The 20,142-nt window shown below is 36.0% G+C and overlaps 1 protein-coding gene across 1 annotated transcript; it reads left to right on the top strand.

The window, feature by feature from the left end:
- The first annotated feature begins 136 nt into the window (after positions 1–136).
- rasef2 (RAS and EF-hand domain containing 2) lies at positions 137–18,088 on the top strand. Its single transcript, XM_086073723.1, has 17 exons — positions 137–496; positions 2,313–2,465; positions 6,425–6,515; positions 8,188–8,283; positions 12,261–12,338; positions 12,439–12,554; positions 12,750–12,818; positions 13,277–13,352; positions 13,467–13,522; positions 13,935–14,118; positions 14,200–14,301; positions 15,428–15,572; positions 15,691–15,772; positions 16,775–16,889; positions 16,956–17,069; positions 17,175–17,251; positions 17,349–18,088. Exons 1-17 carry the CDS (start codon positions 219–221, stop codon positions 17,458–17,460), a joined length of 1,944 nt encoding a protein of 647 aa, XP_085929849.1. The 5' UTR covers positions 137–218; the 3' UTR covers positions 17,461–18,088.
- The last annotated feature ends 2,054 nt before the right edge of the window (positions 18,089–20,142 follow it).

Raw genomic sequence — 20,142 nt, forward strand, 5'->3', positions numbered from 1 at the left:
AAAAAACGATTTGAAAAAGTCAAAAAATCCGGTGAGGTTTACCTGAAGCGGAACTCCTTTAATCCTAAATGGCGCCGCCCACGTGACGCCCATTGGTCCAATCAGGTACTCGGAGCTCATCTACAAGAAGCTTGTGTTTGTGCACTTGTCATTTGGAGGATGTGAGAAACAAAAGAAGCCGCCGCGTGACGCTTTTAAAGTTTAAACGTGCGTGAGAAATGGAGCCCAGCAACCTGAAAAGACTCTTCTGCGCCTGTGACGTCAACCAGTCCGGAAAAATCGAGTTCGAGGACTTCACGGTGGTGTGCCGGGAGCTCAACGTGGCCGACTCCGAGGTCCAAACATTGTTCGGAAAGTTCGGCGTGGACGAGGACGGCTGCATCGACTACGGCAGGTTCTCGTCCAGGTTTCAGGAGGTTTTCCAGGCAAAGGGTCTAGCCGGTACCGGAATGGAATTCGCGGCCCGGTTCGATGCGGAACGGGTTCTGCCTGAAAGGTCAGCTGGTCGTCAATTAAGTTCACCATATGGAGATCATGAATACGTTGCAGTATTCAAGCTGTCATTGATTGCAGTCTGTGATGGGAAGTAACGAAGTACAAATACTTGAGTACTGTACAGAAATACAAATGCTGTACTCTCGTCGTTTTCAGTTCACAATGTTTACGTACTTGAATCTACATTTGAAAATGGACACGACAGAGCAGTTTGCGTCGATAAAGAAAATTGAGTATTGTGTCGTCAAAAATAATCTAAAAAGCAGTAGCTGACCAAATGGCTCACTGGTGATAGGACATTGTGATTTACTGAGAGTTTTATAGAAGTGAAGGAAATAAAGTGTTGTGTTTGGATATTTGTTTGTTTACTACTTTGTGAAAGCAACGACATTTAAAAATAGATGATCGTTATTTATAAGAGCATCTAATTAATAGTGATCAAGCAGTAAACAAGAAGTAGCTGTTTATATTTAAAAAATAAATAAATAAATAAATAAATAAATAACTTGGCTGAAACATGTCGACAAGTGATCAATATTGAGCGAGCGTTGAGCCTCGTTGATCGATGTCAGGATATATTGCCAAAGGGATGATTGAAGTTCAAAGCGTTTCACTGATAGATCTGTTGAGAAGTGGCCTATTGTTTTATGATGTGAACGTCAGCAGCGTTCCAAATGGAGTCGGTGTTTTCATCACAGCGAAGTAGTAATTCATCTCAATCGCGAACATTGTTAAATGTGACCGACCGTGTCAATCAAAACTCAAAATGATTATTTATTTATTTATTTATTTATTTTGGGGGATTTGTTGGAATTTAGATGTTTCTTGGGTTGGGGAAGAATTCTGGTGGGTGGCCCGGTGGGTGGTGTCTGGTCGGTGCTGGATTTCACCTTCCTTGGTTTTCTTTGGTCCTTCCTCGGGTCTCCTGACGGCGGTGTTCGGTTTAGGTGAACGGTATGGGATTTTTTCTAATAGGTTTTTGGTGAGCTAACAAATACACGCACGCACATACACATACTCACCCACATACAAAAAAAAATATATATATATATATATAAAAAAATATATATATATATATATTTTTTTATATATATATATATATATTTTTTTATATATATATATATATTTATTTTTTTATATATATATATATATATTTTTTTTTTATATATATATATATATATTTTTTTTATATATATATATATATTTTTTTTATATATATATATATATATATATATTTTTTTTATATATATATATATATATTTTTTTTTTATATATATATTTTTTTTATATATATATATATATATTTTTTTTTTATATATATATATATATATTTTTTTTATATATATATTTATATATATTTTTTTTTATATATATATATATATATATATTTTTTTTTTTATATATATATATATTTTTTTTTATATATATATATATATATTTATTTTTTATATATATATATATATTTTTTTATATATATATATATATAAAAATAAAGAGCAATGATGATGACATTTCCGAATGAACAATGCTGAGCTCTTTAAAAAAAAAAAAAAAAAAACTCAAAATGATTTTCTTGGTAAAGCAAGAATATTCAAATGAGATCTTTTTCAGTTTGGGGGGGTAAAAAAAAAAATGCTGAAGGTAAAATACGATTTGCGTTACTTCTTTTGTCCCCAGTGAGTTTCCAACTGTGGTATTGATATCATTATAATTATTCCACAAGTGGCTATGAAATTGTGGCCTAAAATGTCCGAAGACTGATGGAAGGATGGCCGTGATGTCTGCGTAACTCTTCTTCTTCTTCTTCTGTGGTGCAGTCTGAGGGAGCAGCTCGCCGACCTTCACCAGGCAATGGAGTCGTGTGCCAAGCCCGTTTTACTGCAGCAGTACGAGCAAGTGGTCCACTCTGTGGTCAGCCAAAGCCTGGACAACCGACTGGAATGTGACCAGCTGGAGGCCAGTTTGAGGCGGTGAGTGGAAACGCGTCGGTATGCTCACAAAATGTGACTCACAAAATGTTGCCAAAGTTGTCTTAATTTCCAGGAAAATTGGGAATAAAGCAGATATTTACAAAGGTAAAGGTTGATAATAGGGGTGTCAAAATGAGTGTGTTAATTTAAAGTTCCTTTAATGCCACTCATTTTTTTTAACGCACGATTAATGACCAGCCCGGAATTTCAGTCGCAACGCAGCAGACACACGTCCGCGTCAAAATTGACCAGTAATAAATGTAGTAATAATAATGCATATATTTGTGGAGATTGGGCTCAAGTCGTATTTTACAATTTTGAAAATTTATGCAGAATTTCGCAAGTTGCTTTTTGTTAAAGATTAGATAGCTCTTAATATGAAAAGAAAAATGTACTGAGCTGTCACCAACGTCTTACAAATGCAATGATGCCATCTAGTGGCAGAAAAATGACCAACAAAAATCAAAATCACTTTTTTTTTTTTTTTTAAATACATCTTTTTAATTCCTACTCAATTTTATGAATTATTATGAAATGACTGTCAGTGACTAAAAGATGCAGCCATATTTCTGTTTCACATTGAAAACTTAAAATATTGTATATTTTATTGTACATTTAGAACGGATATAAAGTTTGTCGTGAGTTAACTATTGAAGTCGTGCGGTTAATTACGATTAAAAAAAAATTAATCGCCCGACACTCATAGAATAGGTAGCTTAAATGCAGTTGTGGAAAACTGAGCGTAAAAAAAATATGCCACATTGAACACATCAGTCTTACAATCAAATTTCATATGTACAAGTTGCACTTGAGTAAAAGTTGCAGGATCAACCAAACTAGGGGGGGGGAAAGTGTGCTTTATAGTCCGAAAAACAAAAAATTATACTATTTCCTGGAGCATATTTAAAAATGTAAAAATTGGAAATGAATTATCTCGGCAAAGGAGAAGCGTGCACTAAAATGGATTAAGACAGAAGTCTACGATCAATTTTAACTCGTGGAAGCCAATCAAGGGCTGTTTATTTTGGTTCCACGTATCGCTAAATGCTAGCTCTACCAAAATTAGGACAAAAAATTCACGTACCCATAGCAATCATTTTCTACAGTTTCTATAATTTGAGGGTTTTGCTTCATCCTTCTTTATCGACATCAAAAGCAGTGTATCATAAATGTGCACGGATAATGTCAAAAGAAAGAAAGAAGAAAAAAGGCAACTGTTGTTTGGTTACTTTGCGTTTTCGTGTCAAACTCTCCACGCAGGCATGAAAAGCAGGTTCCGAACATGCGGCGTCCAACTCTTGTAATAGTACAGATGGTAGATTAGATGGAGATCACAAACATAAATGCCATTCTCATGTTTCGCTACCATTTCCTTCTACTTTTTTTTCCCCCCAGCAGTAATAGGTGTCGTTGTTCTCACGACATTACAGCTAGCTAGCTAGCTAGCTAGCTAGCTAGCTAGCTGTTTCACTTACTTTGTAGCCATACTGATACCATACCAGGATCCAAAACACACACCTGCAATGTTGGATGCATGGAGAAAATTATTATTATTATTATTATTATTTATAGGCTGTTTTGGTGACAGACTCCCCACACTTGGCTTTTTTTTTTTTTTTAAACCAGAAATATCTATGAAATTCAAACTGAAACTGTATAGGGCTGCTCAATTATGAAGAAGATATTATAATAATCACGATCATTTCAATGATTCAATTCACGATTAGAACAATAAATTATTATTTTTTGTTACAAAACAAGAAAATGTTTAAACGTAAAAAAATTATCAAGACAAATGAAATTCTTTGAAACACTGTAATTATGTACGTTCCTTTTGGATGAAACAAAATTAATTAAATTTGTTATTTTAAATTTAAAAACGATGCAAATTTAATATTTGTAATATTTTAATTTAAAATGTATATTTTTTAGTATTTATTCAATTCAAAATTTGTATTCATAATCCCTTTTTTGGGGGGCTGGGCAATAAATTAAATATTTAATTAATTAAAATGACGATTAATCGAATGAATTCGATTAATCATCATCTTAAAAATCGAATTGCTGAAAATAAGCTACAAATCCACTCTTTTGAATGGCTATTTTTGGCACAAACAATAAATGTTGAGTTTACGTTAAAATGTATTTAAAATCAGTATACAATATTGTTGTCTGAACATTTTGCTCAGGGTTTATTTTTGAATAAATGGAACCTTTAAATTATTTTTTTGTTGGGTTTATTATTTTGATTCAAGTCGTAATCATCCAGAATGATTTTTTTTTTTTTTTCGAGATTTGAATTTCATGGTCATATCGCCCCAGTTGAGTGTTACAACTGAACGTGTAATCGAATTTAGATTAGTTGCACAGCCCTAGTCCTGTATATACTCTTGACTTTCAAGATATCATACCTGTAAACATTTGAGTGTTGATCTGTTGATCGGACCCGACGGCATCGGCGGCATCTCCACCGTGCACTCTGTCAAGTGACGCGGGCTTGCCGCCATTTGTAAACAATAATCGCACACAATGGCTGTTTTTATGAGTTGCCAACATCCTGGTTAGCATTTCCTTGATGGCTCCGGTTACTCGTCTTTGCCAGACGCTGGAAAGGTTCAAGTATGATGGGCGGATGGAGCGCAAATCTATTTTCACCTGTCGACGGGTTGAACCTGTATTCACCTGTGAACCTGAGTGTTGACATGTTTTACAGCACATTTAGAAAAATGTCAATCAAATTTGTCACCCAAAATATTTGCAGTATTTGAAACTGATCTTAATTTACTTGCATTATTATTATTATTATTATTTGTTTCTATGAGTGGCAACAGGTGCATACAAAGCTTGATTGCGTCATCTCGTGGAAGTGCATTTCATTCTTGTACATTTCACATCGCTGGCATAGATTAGATGCACACAGATGCGTTATGCTAGTGAATTGATAAACATAATTAAGTGAGATTGGATGATTTCCCGCGGCACACCTGATGATCTCTCAAAGCAATTTAGTTGCGAATCGCTGAAAAGAAAAGAGAGTTTTCGTAATGAATAGCTTTTGCCATCCCGGAATATACATTGAAATATGCACTCTTAGCTTAGCTAAATCATTGAGTTGGATTTTTTTAAAAATATATGTTTTTGTTTTAATAACTGTATTTGGTCGTGAAAATATGTTTTCTGAAGCATGGCTTTTTATTATTAGTGCGGGGAAATTACATGTCGACGTTTGAGGGAAAAAAATATAATTGACTATTTTTTTAAATTAAATGAACAAAGTAATATATATATATATTTAATTAGGGCTGCTCGATTTATGAATAATTCATAATATAATAAATATGAAGAATTAATTTGGAAATCACGGTTAGGACAATCTTTTTTTTTTTTGTTGTTTGTTTTGGGTACAAGAAGTAGAAGTTGTCGCCAGCTTTTTCTCCCAGAAACTCCTTCCTAGTGTTGCCTACATAACAAATGTTGATGTAATAAGTCGTCATTCATCAAGCTGCTTGTATTGCGTAATCGTGTCAATTCCAAGAGAGAACAAATATTGTTTTCATTTCCTGATCCTCGGGTGAGTGTTACAAAAACAAGTTTGTGAGTTGAGACATTTTAAAAAAAAATCTTACACAAAGCACTTTTGAATCTGGTGAGTGAGACGTTTTGAGTGCGAGTTGAGTGGAGTGAGATTACCCCCCCTGCCCCCCCCCCCCCCCAAACCCCAAACCCCGAGCCTCCTCTGTGTCAACGTTGTTCTCGTGCCTTCGTGTCTTGCCGCGACGAGGCGGGGCAGAAGTGACATTCCTTGCCGAAGGAGGTGGACCGCGTCAAAATGTGCCGCTCGAACCTGTTTCTTTCATTCCCTCGCCTCGTAGCATCCACGGCCGCATTTTCGACACTTGATTTTGCAGCAGGGCTCGTTTCGTGATCCTTGTTTGCGCTTGTGTGTGCGTGTCGAGCAGAGTGGAGGACATGAACAGCAGCCAGCTGTCCGAACTGGAGGACGACATGCAAAAGCAACTCGCGGGGGCCGAGGAAAGAGCCCGGGCCGAGGTGAGAAATTTTCCAAACTCGATTACAACATCCAAAAACATTCTTGGCTTGCGAGTGTTCCTTGAAAATCAGATGCCGTTTCTATTCTGGAAAAAAAACGGTGTGTCATTATTATTTGTTTGAACATTAGCCCAGTGCTTAAATAAAGGGGGAGGGGCCACGCAATTCAATAATAATCCAAAGAAAAATATTTTGCACATCTTGCGACATCTTCAGCTTTTCACCACGTGTGATTTTTCTTTGGAATTATTTTGAGACAAGATGACCCGTTGGGCCACTGACCCGGGAATCAAACTTGCGCCGTCCTTGTGCAGTGCAGCAGCGTGTACCACTGCACTCGCATGCTAAGATCGCACACAAACATTTGTACCCAAATCAAAAGTTTCCTTGACGGTTTGAGGCCAATGGACGAATACAAACGTCCACGGCAATGAACGACTTAAAAATAAAAGTGTGTTGCGCTCGCGTTCGATATATCTGCACTGTCCTTGCATATTGCGATTTAAGAATCAATGTCTTTATTTACTGTAAAATCCCACAAATGACACTTTTTTTTTTTTTTCTTCATTAAAAAATTACCCCAAATTAAGGGAGTGCATTATAAAAAATAAAAAAAAAATAAAAAAGAAAGAAAATGTTTTACATTGTTTGGATTTTTACCAGCACCTAAAGGTTCAAATAAATAAATAAATAAATTAAATTAAATCACTGATTTCTAGTGCATTTCAATACATAACATAATTCAATATGCTCCACATGCTGTCATGAAAAGTGCAACATTTAAAAGCAGTTGCAGATTGAAGAGATTTCAAAGTAAAGAAATAAAAAGAGACCTTACTAAAATGACGTGCAGTGCACAAATACGATTTTGGAGAACATGATATTTAAAAAAAAAAAAAACTGGATTTAAAAACATTTACACTTGATTAGTATGTTTTGAATCGCTAAACATTCATATATCATTCACTCTGATAATAAAGGACACCAACAAACCAGTACAAGTACAGGGAAGAAAATGCTTATTAAAAATCATTCAAACCCAAAAAACATATAATTACGCTTTTGAATACTTTCACTCTCCAAAACATATTTCAAAAAAATTTTTTGGGGGGGGGGGGGGTGTTATGCAAGGGCATACAGAAGGCTTTGATGCAGCTTCTGACCTGAAGAGGTCGCTGAAAGCCAGCAGAGTCTAAACAGGTTTGTGAATAATAAGGAAAGTTAGCTATATCAACCAGGGCTATGTTGCAAAAAGCTGTTTTCTCCACTGATTGGTGAATAATGATGAAACTTGGCTATATTCTAATGCTAATTGCTGCAAAACGGATACAAATATACTTTTTTTTTTCCTGATGGAAGAAGAGACTCTAACCTTTCTCTTGGTAGGTTCCATGTTTTTATAGCAATAGAAGACCATATTCTGTGGGCCTTGCAAAAATCGATCACAATCCAGTCAAACAGCCGGGAGCGAAGGGGGTTGCTTCAGTCAAAATGGCTGCGAGTGACTGGGTGATTTTTTTTTGGGCGGCGACTTGTATGCATGTATTGGTGGTATTTTTCCGCTGCTCTTCGAACGCGACCGCTCAGTCGCTGCTGTGAGTCGCATGCACACAAAGAAGCTCCTGTTCAGAGGTTTGGTTTCTCTCACCGCTTGGCTTTTGTGTGCGCGCAGGAGCGCCAGAAAATGGACGACGTTTTGTGCAACATGCAGAGGAAGCACGGCAACCAGATTGCCGACCTGCAGGCCACCGCGGAGCGACTCTCGCAGGTTGGTGACACCCGTTTCGCCGTCTTTGCATTCCCAACTGAAGACCGGCCTTGTTCGGTATCTCACAAAAGTGAGCACACCCCTCACATTTCTTTATATCTTCAAATTGGTCAAAAAAAATGACACAATGAAAAGTAGTCTGTGTACAGATATATAAATGGCGTATTGATCCCTCAAATTACAGCCATTAATAGTTAAAAACCCTGACAGCAAAAGTGAGCACACCCCTACGGGAAAATGCCCATAATGTATGTATGTAATGAGTTTGAGAGCTGTAATACCAAATTTAACACACCTGCTCCTGATTCTCACCTGAGACTTTGTACACTAACGAAACCACATGACCCTGTGGAGGGAAAATGATGAACTGTGCTCAGTTGGGACATTTTCACTCAGGGGTGTCCTCGCTTTTGTTTCAGCAATTCACGGCGATTTATTTTTGAGTTATTTTAAAACAAACACGGTCTGGTAAAAGTGGAAGTACTGATTCAACTCTTCTCCTTCAAGTAAAATATGCAAATATAAAAGTCAAAATGATTTCGTACACTCACTTTCTGTTTTGGTTGCTTTTCACACAGTAACAAATCCAAGCAATTAGAAAAAAAAAAAAAAAAACGTAAACACACACAAGTTTTGCCGTATGGACGAGCGCGAAGACCAATGAAATGCAACGACAAATTTGATAATGACGCGGCGCCAGGATGGCCAGCCTAACCTACCCGACGACGTCACAAATGATTCTGATGAAAAGCTCTCAAGAACGCCGCGAACGTTCCAATCCGAGTCGACGGACTTCATGCACGCAATGTTTGCGTGTGTGCTTGCAATGTTTTTCCTGAACATTTCCAGTTATTTAAGCACACAATAAAATAATAATCTCCCAGTGTGAATGTACTGCTAAACCTTCGAAGCTAGCTTGTTCCTATTTTAGCTCGTAGAACATCCACTGTCGACAAATCTTTGTAATCCAAATTGAAAGTTAATTTTTTTTTGTTCCTGGATGGCGGCGGACTTTAACAAGTCTATTTGTCTTTTTTAATTTATTGTTCTCATTGACGGCGGCGTCCAGAAAAGCAGGTTCTGGAACGGAGCAATGCTCGTAATCATGCGCTGGAAAAGTGTTGCTTAAAATGCACTTGAATTGATGATGATGATGATGATGATGATGATCGGGCACTTTGGAACATAACAGTGTTCATGGTTTGGTTTGTGTTGATTTTGGAATTAAAACAAACCCCAAAAATTGCTGTGAACAAATTTTTGGGGGCGCCAAGTAAAAAAAAACTGTTTGCAAATGTCTTTGCAACCTTTTACGAACTATCACGAAAACCCAACATTAGCTACGTTTGCCAGCATTCACAACAATCGCTTTAAATCAGTGATCATCATGGTGAGCTATTTTTAGAACCGAGTACTCGTGTTGTCCTTGGTCTCATTTAATGAATTCCTTTGACAGGAAAGAGCTGCACGACCAGTTAGCCTGCTCCTAAAATTAGCCTCAAATCATTCTTTCATCCTTTCCTTTATTGCACATGTTAAAAAAACAAAAACAAAAAACACAACAAAAATGTATTTATTTATTTTTAGAGATAAGTTTTACTGCACACAATTTTTTTAATTTTTTAAATAAATACATTTTACTGCACGCAAACAAATTTATAATTTTTTTTAAATAAAGTTTTACTGCACACAAACTAAAATGTATTTATTTACTTTTAGAAATAAGTAAGCCTTATCGCACACAAACAACTAAAATGTATTTATTTATTTTTTGAAATAAGTTTTACTGCACACTAAAAGTTTATTTTTTATTTTTAGAAATGTTTTACCACACACTAAACAAATTTATAATTTTTTTTAAATAAAGTTTTACTGCACACAAACTAAAATGTATTTATTTACTTTTAGAAATAAGTAAGCCTTATCGCACACAAACAACTAAAATGTATTTATTTATTTTTTGAAATAAGTTTTACTGCACACTAAAAGTTTATTTTTTATTTTTAGAAATGTTTTACCACACACTAAACAAATTTATAATTTTTTTTAAATAAAGTTTTACTGCACACAAACTAAAATGTATTTATTTACTTTTAGAAATAAGTAAGCCTTATCGCACACAAACAACTAAAATGTATTTATTTATTTTTTGAAATAAGTTTTACTGCACACTAAAAGTTTATTTTTTATTTTTAGAAATGTTTTACCACACACTAAACAAATTTATAATTTTTTTTAAATAAAGTTTTACTGCACACAAACTAAAATGTATTTATTTACTTTTAGAAATAAGTAAGCCTTATCGCACACAAACAACTAAAATGTATTTATTTATTTTTTGAAATAAGTTTTACTGCACACAATTTTTTTAATTTTTTAAATAAATACATTTTACTGCACGCAAACAAATTTATAATTTTTTTTAAATAAAGTTTTACTGCACACAAACTAAAATGTATTTATTTACTTTTAGAAATAAGTAAGCCTTATCGCACACAAACAACTAAAATGTATTTATTTATTTTTTGAAATAAGTTTTACTGCACACTAAAAGTTTATTTTTTATTTTTAGAAATGTTTTACCACACACTAAACAAATTTATAATTTTTTTTAAATAAAGTTTTACTGCACACAAACTAAAATGTATTTATTTACTTTTAGAAATAAGTAAGCCTTATCGCACACAAACAACTAAAATGTATTTATTTATTTTTTGAAATAAGTTTTACTGCACACTAAAAGTTTATTTTTTATTTTTAGAAATGTTTTACCACACACTAAACAAATTTATAATTTTTTTTAAATAAAGTTTTACTGCACACAAACTAAAATGTATTTATTTACTTTTAGAAATAAGTAAGCCTTATCGCACACAAACAACTAAAATGTATTTATTTATTTTTTGAAATAAGTTTTACTGCACACAATTTTTTTAATTTTTTAAATAAATACATTTTACTGCACGCAAACAAATTTATAATTTTTTTTAAATAAAGTTTTACTGCACACAAACTAAAATGTATTTATTTACTTTTAGAAATAAGTAAGCCTTATCGCACACAAACAACTAAAATGTATTTATTTATTTTTTGAAATAAGTTTTACTGCACACTAAAAGTTTATTTTTTATTTTTAGAAATGTTTTACCACACACTAAACAAATTTATAATTTTTTTTAAATAAAGTTTTACTGCACACAAACTAAAATGTATTTATTTACTTTTAGAAATAAGTAAGCCTTATCGCACACAAACAACTAAAATGTATTTATTTATTTTTTGAAATAAGTTTTACTGCACACTAAAAGTTTATTTTTTATTTTTAGAAATGTTTTACCACACACTAAACAAATTTATAATTTTTTTTAAATAAAGTTTTACTGCACACAAACTAAAATGTATTTATTTACTTTTAGAAATAAGTAAGCCTTATCGCACACAAACAACTAAAATGTATTTATTTATTTTTTGAAATAAGTTTTACTGCACACTAAAAGTTTATTTTTTATTTTTAGAAATGTTTTACCGCACACTAAACAAATTTGTAATTTTTTTTAAATAAAGTTTTACTGCACACAAACTAAAATGTATTTATTTACTTTTAGAAATAAGTAAGCCTTATCGCACACAAACAACTAAAATTTATTTATTTATTTTTTGAAATAAGTTTTACTGCACACTAAAAGTTTATTTTTTTATTTTTAGAAATGTTTTACCACACACTAAAATGTATTTATTTTTAGAAATAAGTTTTACCGCACACAAACAACTAAAATGTATTTTTATTGATCTTTTTATGTAGCAATAAGTAAATCAAGTTTTGCATTGGTCACTTTATAAAAGTACGACTCCTGGCGCAATATTTGATTCCGGATCCAGTTTGAAGAAACAATGAAGTCATTGTTGTGTGTGCAAATAAGTTAATAGCGCGACGTCACTCGCAAAGTATGTTCATGCTTTTAATTGTTTTCGTGCAGAGTCATGCGAAATCTCGTTTCACGCAATCCAAGGAGGAGGAGCTTAAAGTCAACAGACGCATCGGCCAACTTTCCCAGGTGAGTTGAGGAAAGCGGCGGCGGCGGCACGCACGCACGCACGCACGCACTGCTAACCCTCCGTTCCGTTGGGTCCGACGACTAAATGTTTCCTCTCCAGGAGAACGAGCTGCTGCGCTCGTCCTTGATGGAGGCGCAGACCGACGTGGGCGCCCTCCGCACGGAGCTGGACAAGCTGAAGAACGCCTTCGTCGACCAACAGGCTCAGCATGAACGGTGAGCGCTCGAGCGACTGACGCCGCGCGGAATCCCTTTTTTTTTTTTTTTTTTTTAATTATTTTTATATATATTTTTTTTTATTATAATTTTATTATTATTTATTATTTATTTTATTAAACCTTAATCTAGACCGTATAATATTTAGTCTGAATACATTCACTGGTAAAAGCACTTTTTTCTTTGTGTCGACAGAGAAACGAACGAGTTGAAGAGGATGGTCATCGAGTACGAGTCGTACTCCAGTCAAGTCCAGATTCTACAGTAAGTTTCTTTGGAATCCGGGAATAATGCACTTGTACTTAATTTATCACCACACCCCCATTAAACTGATAACATTTGAAATATGAATGTCTGAGAAAACGTATTCAAACTGATCAATTTGTCAGTCAAATTACCGAAAGTCTTTTTTTTTTTTTTTATGTTTTTGGGAAAGAAAGAAAAAAGCTCCAGTCCAGTTGTCTCGATTCAATGGCTAAGAATGTAAACGGACATGAAGATTATTTAATTTTATTTTTTCAAGCTCGTTGGTATTTTTTTTTATTGTTTTTTTTTTTACACCTTGTTAAAATTTGACATAATGGAAATAGCTTTTGTATAAGACCAGGATTTTAATCATGTCAAATGTTATGGAAAGTTTTTGTTGTGTTGTTTTCTTTGTTGGGTCACTTTTTTTTAAAATGAGAATGAATGAACGAATAATAAAAGTGTTTCCTTGGCAGGGAATTGAACAAGCAGCTCTACGACAGCAACGACGGCTTGCGCGCCACGCTGGTGACGGAAACCATTAAATGCAAGGCAAGTTTCACTTTCATACTTGAATTGTAATTAGTCAATTAAATGCAAAAAGTCAGCACAAGTTGACTGTCCCGTTTTTTTTTGTTTTTTTTTCTTCATTCTTTTTCTTTCAAGAATGAAGCGCCTGCTTGGAGGAAGCCCATCAGGCAGAGCACCCTCAAACACAACAGGTCAGTGCCAACTACCACTTGTTTTTTTTTTCCTCACCATAAGTTGAATGGCAGGAAATGAGACAAGGAAGTGGCAAAAATTTTTTAATGGTGGTTTAATTTTAAATAAAAATAATAAAATGTTAGACACTGCATTATTTCTAATGTTCTTCTATTCATTAGATGTTTTTTTTTTTTTTTATTAAAGAAAGTGTACAGTAAGAAGTTATATTTGATATAAATTGAAAATATAGTTCCTTTTTACATTTTTAATATGTAAATTTGCGATATTGGCAATAATGAATAAATATTTGTAATTCAGAAATGATAAGAAAAAGTGATTTTATTTGATTTATTATCAAAAGGGGGCGCTAAAAATGCAAGTGAATAAAGTTATGAATGATGAGATATTTTTTTTTCACGTTTTTGTCAGCTTGGAGTCGAACGTGTCGACCATGTCCGACGTGTCGTCGTGGGCCGACAAGTACCTGGACAGCGGCGTTTCGCTGCCCTTGGACACCACCGAGAGCTCGGCCAGCGACTTGGACACGGACGACGGCCGGGCCTCCACGGAGACCATCCACCGTAGCTACTCTTGCGCCCACTCCGATGGCGAGGTCAGGCCGGGTCGCGACCCCCTTACAAGTTCTCAGCCCGGAAACGATCATTTGAATTCCCCTTTTGTCTCCATGCGGCAGTTGTTGGACACCAAGTCCGAGGCGGGGCTTTCCCTGGCGCAGAGCTTCGGAAGTTCCAGCGCGTCCTGCATGCGAAAGCAGTTGTCCGCCTTCACCAAAGAGGTAAAAACGGCAACACCGGTGCACTTTCACCTGCGTTCCGATCATTTATTCATCCCTTCACGCCCCGGAGGCGCTCAACACGCAAACTGGCTGCCAGCCAGCCAACTTTCCACTCTCATTCGCTGACCCCATGTCACCAAACGGGCCAGGCCACGCCTTTTTACAGATGTAGAATTTGAGCAATGGTGACCCCAAGTGGACAAAAATAATATCTGTACATCCTCACGGGCATATCTTCTATTGCTATTATGCATAACATTCAATGCTTTTTTTCTTCTTTTTTTAAAAATTAGACTCAGATTTTTAGAATTGTCATGTTTACATATTTAAAATGTATTTTTTTTATATCATATTTTGACAATAAAGACAAAATGAATATTTTAAGAAAAGAGTTAAAATATGTAAATAACTTGTAACGTCATACAAATATTATTTTGAACCAGTAATATTAAGATAAATGTAAAACGTCAGACTTTATATTAATATATTTGTAATTAAAAATATAAATAAATACTTTTTTTTTTTATGATGAGAAAGTTACTCGAAGTTTTTCCAGAAAATGCCTTGGTTGGCTGTATTTTTTTTTTTTTAGGACATCAGACTTTTTTTTTGCAATAATAAGATGCGTTTAAAAAGTCAGACTTTATATTAATGTATTTGTATTTTTTTTTTTTTAATGTATTTACTTTTTATTATTATTATTTTTTAATGATGAGAGGTAATAGAAGGTTTTCCAGAAAATGCCTTAATTTGCTGTATTTTTGTTTTTTTAGGACATGAGACTTTTTTTCCCAGTAATATTAAGATTAATTTAAAAAGTCAAGTAGCTAATAAAAACATTCAACAATAATAAAGGGGGATTTTCAAAATTGAAAAAAAGTTTCAGGAATTGATGGAAAAATGGCAATTTTCAAAAAGAATTTTTTTTTACATTTAATTCTTTGATAGTTTTTTTTTGGTATAACCTTTTTCAAATGGTCATGATGAGAATAAAGCCAAATCACGTCTTTTAAGAAACAAGCAGTAATACTGAAAGTAAAGAATGATTAGTTTGTTCCCATACTGGGGCCGGTCTGGAGATTCGAGTGTTCCGTCTTGAGATTGACTTGTGTTGCGTTTGTGTCAGAGTGCGGGCTCGGACTTGTCGGACGGCGACGTCGCCGTGCCCACGTACCGTCTGGTCTTGGCGGGAGATGCTGGAGCTGGCAAGTCCAGCTTCCTGCTGCGACTGGCCCTCAACCAGTTCAAAGAAGACATACAGACCACGTTGGGTATGTTGACTTAAAATAAACAAATGCATGAAAAGTTCAATACGGCTGATCATCTCCGATGTCGAGAAAGCTAACGCTGGACTTGTGAAGCCTAATGGCGTCTTTGCTTGTGCGTCAGGGGTGGACTACCAGCTCAAGAAGATGCTGGTGGACGGAAAGAAGACCAACCTGCAAATATGGGACACGGCTGGACAGGAAAGGTGACGCAATCGCTCGCCTTGAAAGTAAATGCAGATGAGAGCATGGATGGAGAAATAGAATAAAAATATGGACTCGGGCTGCAAATGACAATCATTTGAACTCATTCACTGCCAGCCCGGTTAAAGTGGATTTTTGACATCTGTCGCCGTCAATTGCGTTCAATGAGTTTGATAATTGATCAATATGTTGATTATTTTGTCAATTGAGGAATATATTGTAATAAGTTATTATTTTCATCATTTATTATTGTAGTTCTATTTTATTATTATTATTATTATTATTATTATTATTATTTTACTTTTTTTTGTCATTATTATTGTCATTGTAATCTGCTGTAACACAGTTTGACCATAACTGCATTTTAATACAGGGGAAAATAAATGTACGTTAATGATTACTGGTACATTGACATATTTTACACATAAAAGTAAAAAATGTTACCTAATTGTTTGAAAGCAAGCGGTGCCAAACGATGAAATGCAAACTGGAATAAATTTACCTTAATTAAAAAAAAAAAAAAAAGTGAATCTTTTGCAAACCACTAGACCGTGTTCTTATGTAAAAATGAGAACAAATAATTTGAAAAGTACTCTTAAAGTTGTAATATTACTAAGAAATTTTTGAAAGTTGCGTGAAAAAAAGTAGTCTTTTTTTTTTATTTCTTTTTTGTAGAAAAGTCATAATTGGAGAATTCTCACACAGATGTAAATGCAGCTTTCAAAACAACATTGCTAAAGGATGAAATGCAAACTGCAATAAATGTACTGGAATTTTAAAGAATGTGCATTTGTATGCATTTATTCCAGTGAATCTTTTGCATACCACCAGAGGGAGCCCATGTACTTGTACAAAAATGAGAAAAGAAAAAATATATATCTACTCAAAGATATTAAAGATCACCCCCCCCCCCCCCAAAAAAACAAAACATTTGTTATTATTATATTATTTGCTTGAAGACGTGAGTGTCTAATGGATTCGTTTTTGTTTTTGCACGTCCGTAGGTTCCGGAGCATCGCCGTGTCTTACTTCCGCAAAGCTCACGGGGTTCTGCTCTTGTACGACGTGACTTCTGAGAGCAGCTTCCTCAACATCCGAGACTGGCTGGATCAGATTCGGGTACGAGCGAACGTGCAATCGGCAACCAAACGAAACTTTGCTGACGTGTTCCGCTCTCCGTTCCAGGACGCCACGGAGGACGCCGTTCCCGTTTGCATCATCGGCAACAAGGTGGACATGCGAGAGAAGGTGGCCGCCAAACGCTGCGTCAGCACTTTGCATGGAGAGAAGTTGGCCACGGTTGGTTGTGTTGGCCGGAGAAATTCTCAATTCATGAGCCGTGTGTGTGCGCGCGCGCGTTGTCGTTCATCCAATCATGGCGTCGCGTCTCCGCTGTCGTTTTAGGCGTACGGCGCCTTGTTCTGCGAAACCAGCGCCAAAGAAGGAACCAATGTGGTGGAGGCGGTGCTCCATCTGGCCAGGTTGGTGTCATTCGTTGCCGTTTGCATTTCCAAATAGACTTTGAGTGACTGACTTTTTTTTTCTTTTCTTTTTTGCGCGTGTTTGTTGGCTTTGAAGAGAAGTGAAGAAGAGCATGAAAGTGGTGAAACCGAAAACAACAACAACGTCGCCGGTGGATCTTTTGTCAACAAACGCCAAGAAGACTTTCGACACATGCTGCCGCCTGTAGACGCACGTCAGGATCACATTTTCTTTTTTTTGTAGTACGCGGTATATTTATATAGAATTTTTGCTAATGATGTCCATTTTCTTAATTTTTTTTTTTTTTTACAAAATGGAATCATATGGTAATGAAAGTTTCACTGTACCGCCATCAAGATATATATTTTTTTTATTAAGCTGTATATTTATATAACATTTTTGGTAATGAAGGCCATTTTCTTACATTTGAAAAAAAAAAAAGGACTGTGATCAAAACCTGCAAATGGAATTTTCACTGCACTGCCTGGAAATAGCAATTGTACAAATAGCAATATAACTGTACATGTGATCAATCACGTTTATATTTTTGTATTTATTGGCTTGTAAATACTTGTTCCTGATTGACCACATTTATTGGTTTGCAAACTCAAAGTGGAAATTGTTCATTTTTGTATTATAAGAACAGCACCAGTATTTTTTTAAGCTGTAATGAAACCACATTTCTGGAACCATTTTATTAAACCTTAATCTAGACCGTATAATATTTAGTCTGAACACATTCACTGGTAAAAGCACTTTTTTCTTTTTTCTTTTTTTTTTGATGTGTTGAATTTTTTTCTAATAAAATCTTCTGGGAAGATTGACATCTGTCAGAACTCTGCCCCCCCCATTGGTCTTTCAAGTAATTTTAACCCTCGCATACTTTTATATGAATGGCTGTTCTTGGCCCGGTTCCATATACACGTACAGTACATGACCCAAGTCAAATTGAAGGCTATCCACGAGCGTCTAAGAACAAGCGTGGGCTAAGTCCATTTGCCTTTTTGTATTTGTGTTGTAACCAGAGGATCCGAGGTTTAGGGGTGCTATAAAGGCATTTAGGGGTTCTTGGGTATGACAACGGGGTGGAGGGGGGGGGGGGGGGTGGTAGGTAGCTTGTCGTGGTTTGGGGTTACTTCCCACTCCAAAAATTGCTTGGGAATTCAGTGAGTAAATAAAATCTAATAAAAGTTATGCAAAGGAGAAAAGGACGTAAAATATAAACATATCCCAACCCTAATTTCTTGAGAAGGGTACTATTTTTGATATAACAGCTCCTCAACATGAAGCACCCCCAAAAATGGTCTAAATACACGTCTGGTTGTAACCAAGCTCTTATCTTTCAAAAAAAAGTTTCTAATGTGTATTTGAATGAGGAAAATGTGCACTCTTTATAAAACATGAATGTCAAATATAATGTATTGCTTCAATTCAATGGGCATTATGTTGCTGCTTCTGCTTTGTGTGCCTTGGCCACCTGAGGGCAGTATGACATATGATTGAGGTTGGCACCAAACCAACCTGTTGTGGAAGTTTACGCTCTTGCCTCCATATCATCTTTGACATAATGCGCACGCAGTTTACTCGGTCATGTGACCGCATGCTCCAATAAGAGCAGCGTATATGCGAGGGTGCGGAAGTGGACGCCGGTGAAGTCTTCCTGCTGCTTAAAGTAAGTTACTTTTTTCCGCGTGGTTTTCTTTTTCTTGTGTCTTGTTTGACAGCACCGTTTATGTGCTCAGTTTGAATTGGACGTTGAAGTGTGAATTAATAAAGAAAGAGAAGAAAAAACAACTTTTGTCCGTGGGGTTGGTTTGGTGTGGCCAAAGTTCGGTCTTAAAAAGCCGAAGTCCTGCATGTTTTCGGTGTCTCCTGCCTCCAACCCAGGTGTTTCAAATCATCAGCTCATAATTACGTTCTGCAGGAGCCTCTCAGCTGTGTTCGAGGAGGGAGACATTAAAAACACGCAAGACTACGGCTCTCTGGGACCGAACTTGCCTACCCCTGGTGTGTAGACGCTCAATGGGTCGATGCCACGGACTTCCGACTTCCGGGTTTCACACGTCAGCGCTGTTTCCGGCCACTGCTGTCAGCGTAACAACACTCGCACTCACACCAGGCGCAGGGCGTCTCAGCTCTCTGAAATGCTTCGGACAACTGAGACAGACACACTACACACTCGCACCCGTCGACGGGAACTCGCAACCGAAGGGCACAAGGGCGGGAACGCACGTACTGGGACGCGGCCCACATGTCGCAAACAGCAACCGGAAACAGCGCTGATGTGTGAACTGTGAAACTCCCGAAGTCCCGCCTCCTCCGTGGCAAATACCCAATCTGTTTGAATGAGATAAGTTGCTTAGTAAACGTTTGAAATTGCTATTACAATTCTGAACATCCGAGCATTTCTCATATTACCGCAATGCAACGCTTCATTTCCACAGTGTATAGTATTGCTTTTGCCTATGACTAGCACACAAACCAATTTTTCATATGTTAGGACTATCAAGTGTTTTTTTTGGGGGGGGGGGGGGGGGCACCATTACGTAAACGATTAGGGTTCATTCGGGACTCTGTTGTTGATGTGAACGAGAATCTCAAGTGCTGCTGATGGCCCAGAGTCAAGGCAAAAATAAATTGTATCGTTCAATTGTCTATAAAATTGCGAAAAGCTGCAGAGGAGCTAAATACTCCTTGCGTCTGACAATGAGAGCGCCACTGCCACCTACTTAAATGGATGTGCAATTACAGTTTATTTTAGTACAGCAAAACAAAACAAAAGTTCACTGAGGTCACACGTGCCCCCCCCACCCCGATTTCGTGAGTTATTTGCAATGAAATCTGTGGCATTTGCCATTGTGTTAGCTTAAAGATGGCGTTTGAAATATGC

Source organism: Leptonotus elevatus, chromosome 4 (genome assembly GCF_054856555.1).
Source record: "Leptonotus elevatus isolate MCC_2025b chromosome 4, RoL_Lele_1.0, whole genome shotgun sequence".
NCBI lineage: Eukaryota > Metazoa > Chordata > Actinopteri > Syngnathiformes > Syngnathidae > Leptonotus > Leptonotus elevatus.

Coding starts and splice junctions, on each gene's coding strand:
- rasef2 (XM_086073723.1), top strand. CDS start 219: ATGGAGCCCAGCAACCTGAAAAGACTCTTCTGCGCCTGTGACGTCAAC. Junction 13,353..13,466: donor CGGAAACCATTAAATGCAAG/GCAAGTTTCACT, acceptor TTTTCTTTCAAG/AATGAAGCGCCTGCTTGGAG. Junction 13,523..13,934: donor AGCACCCTCAAACACAACAG/GTCAGTGCCAAC, acceptor CGTTTTTGTCAG/CTTGGAGTCGAACGTGTCGA.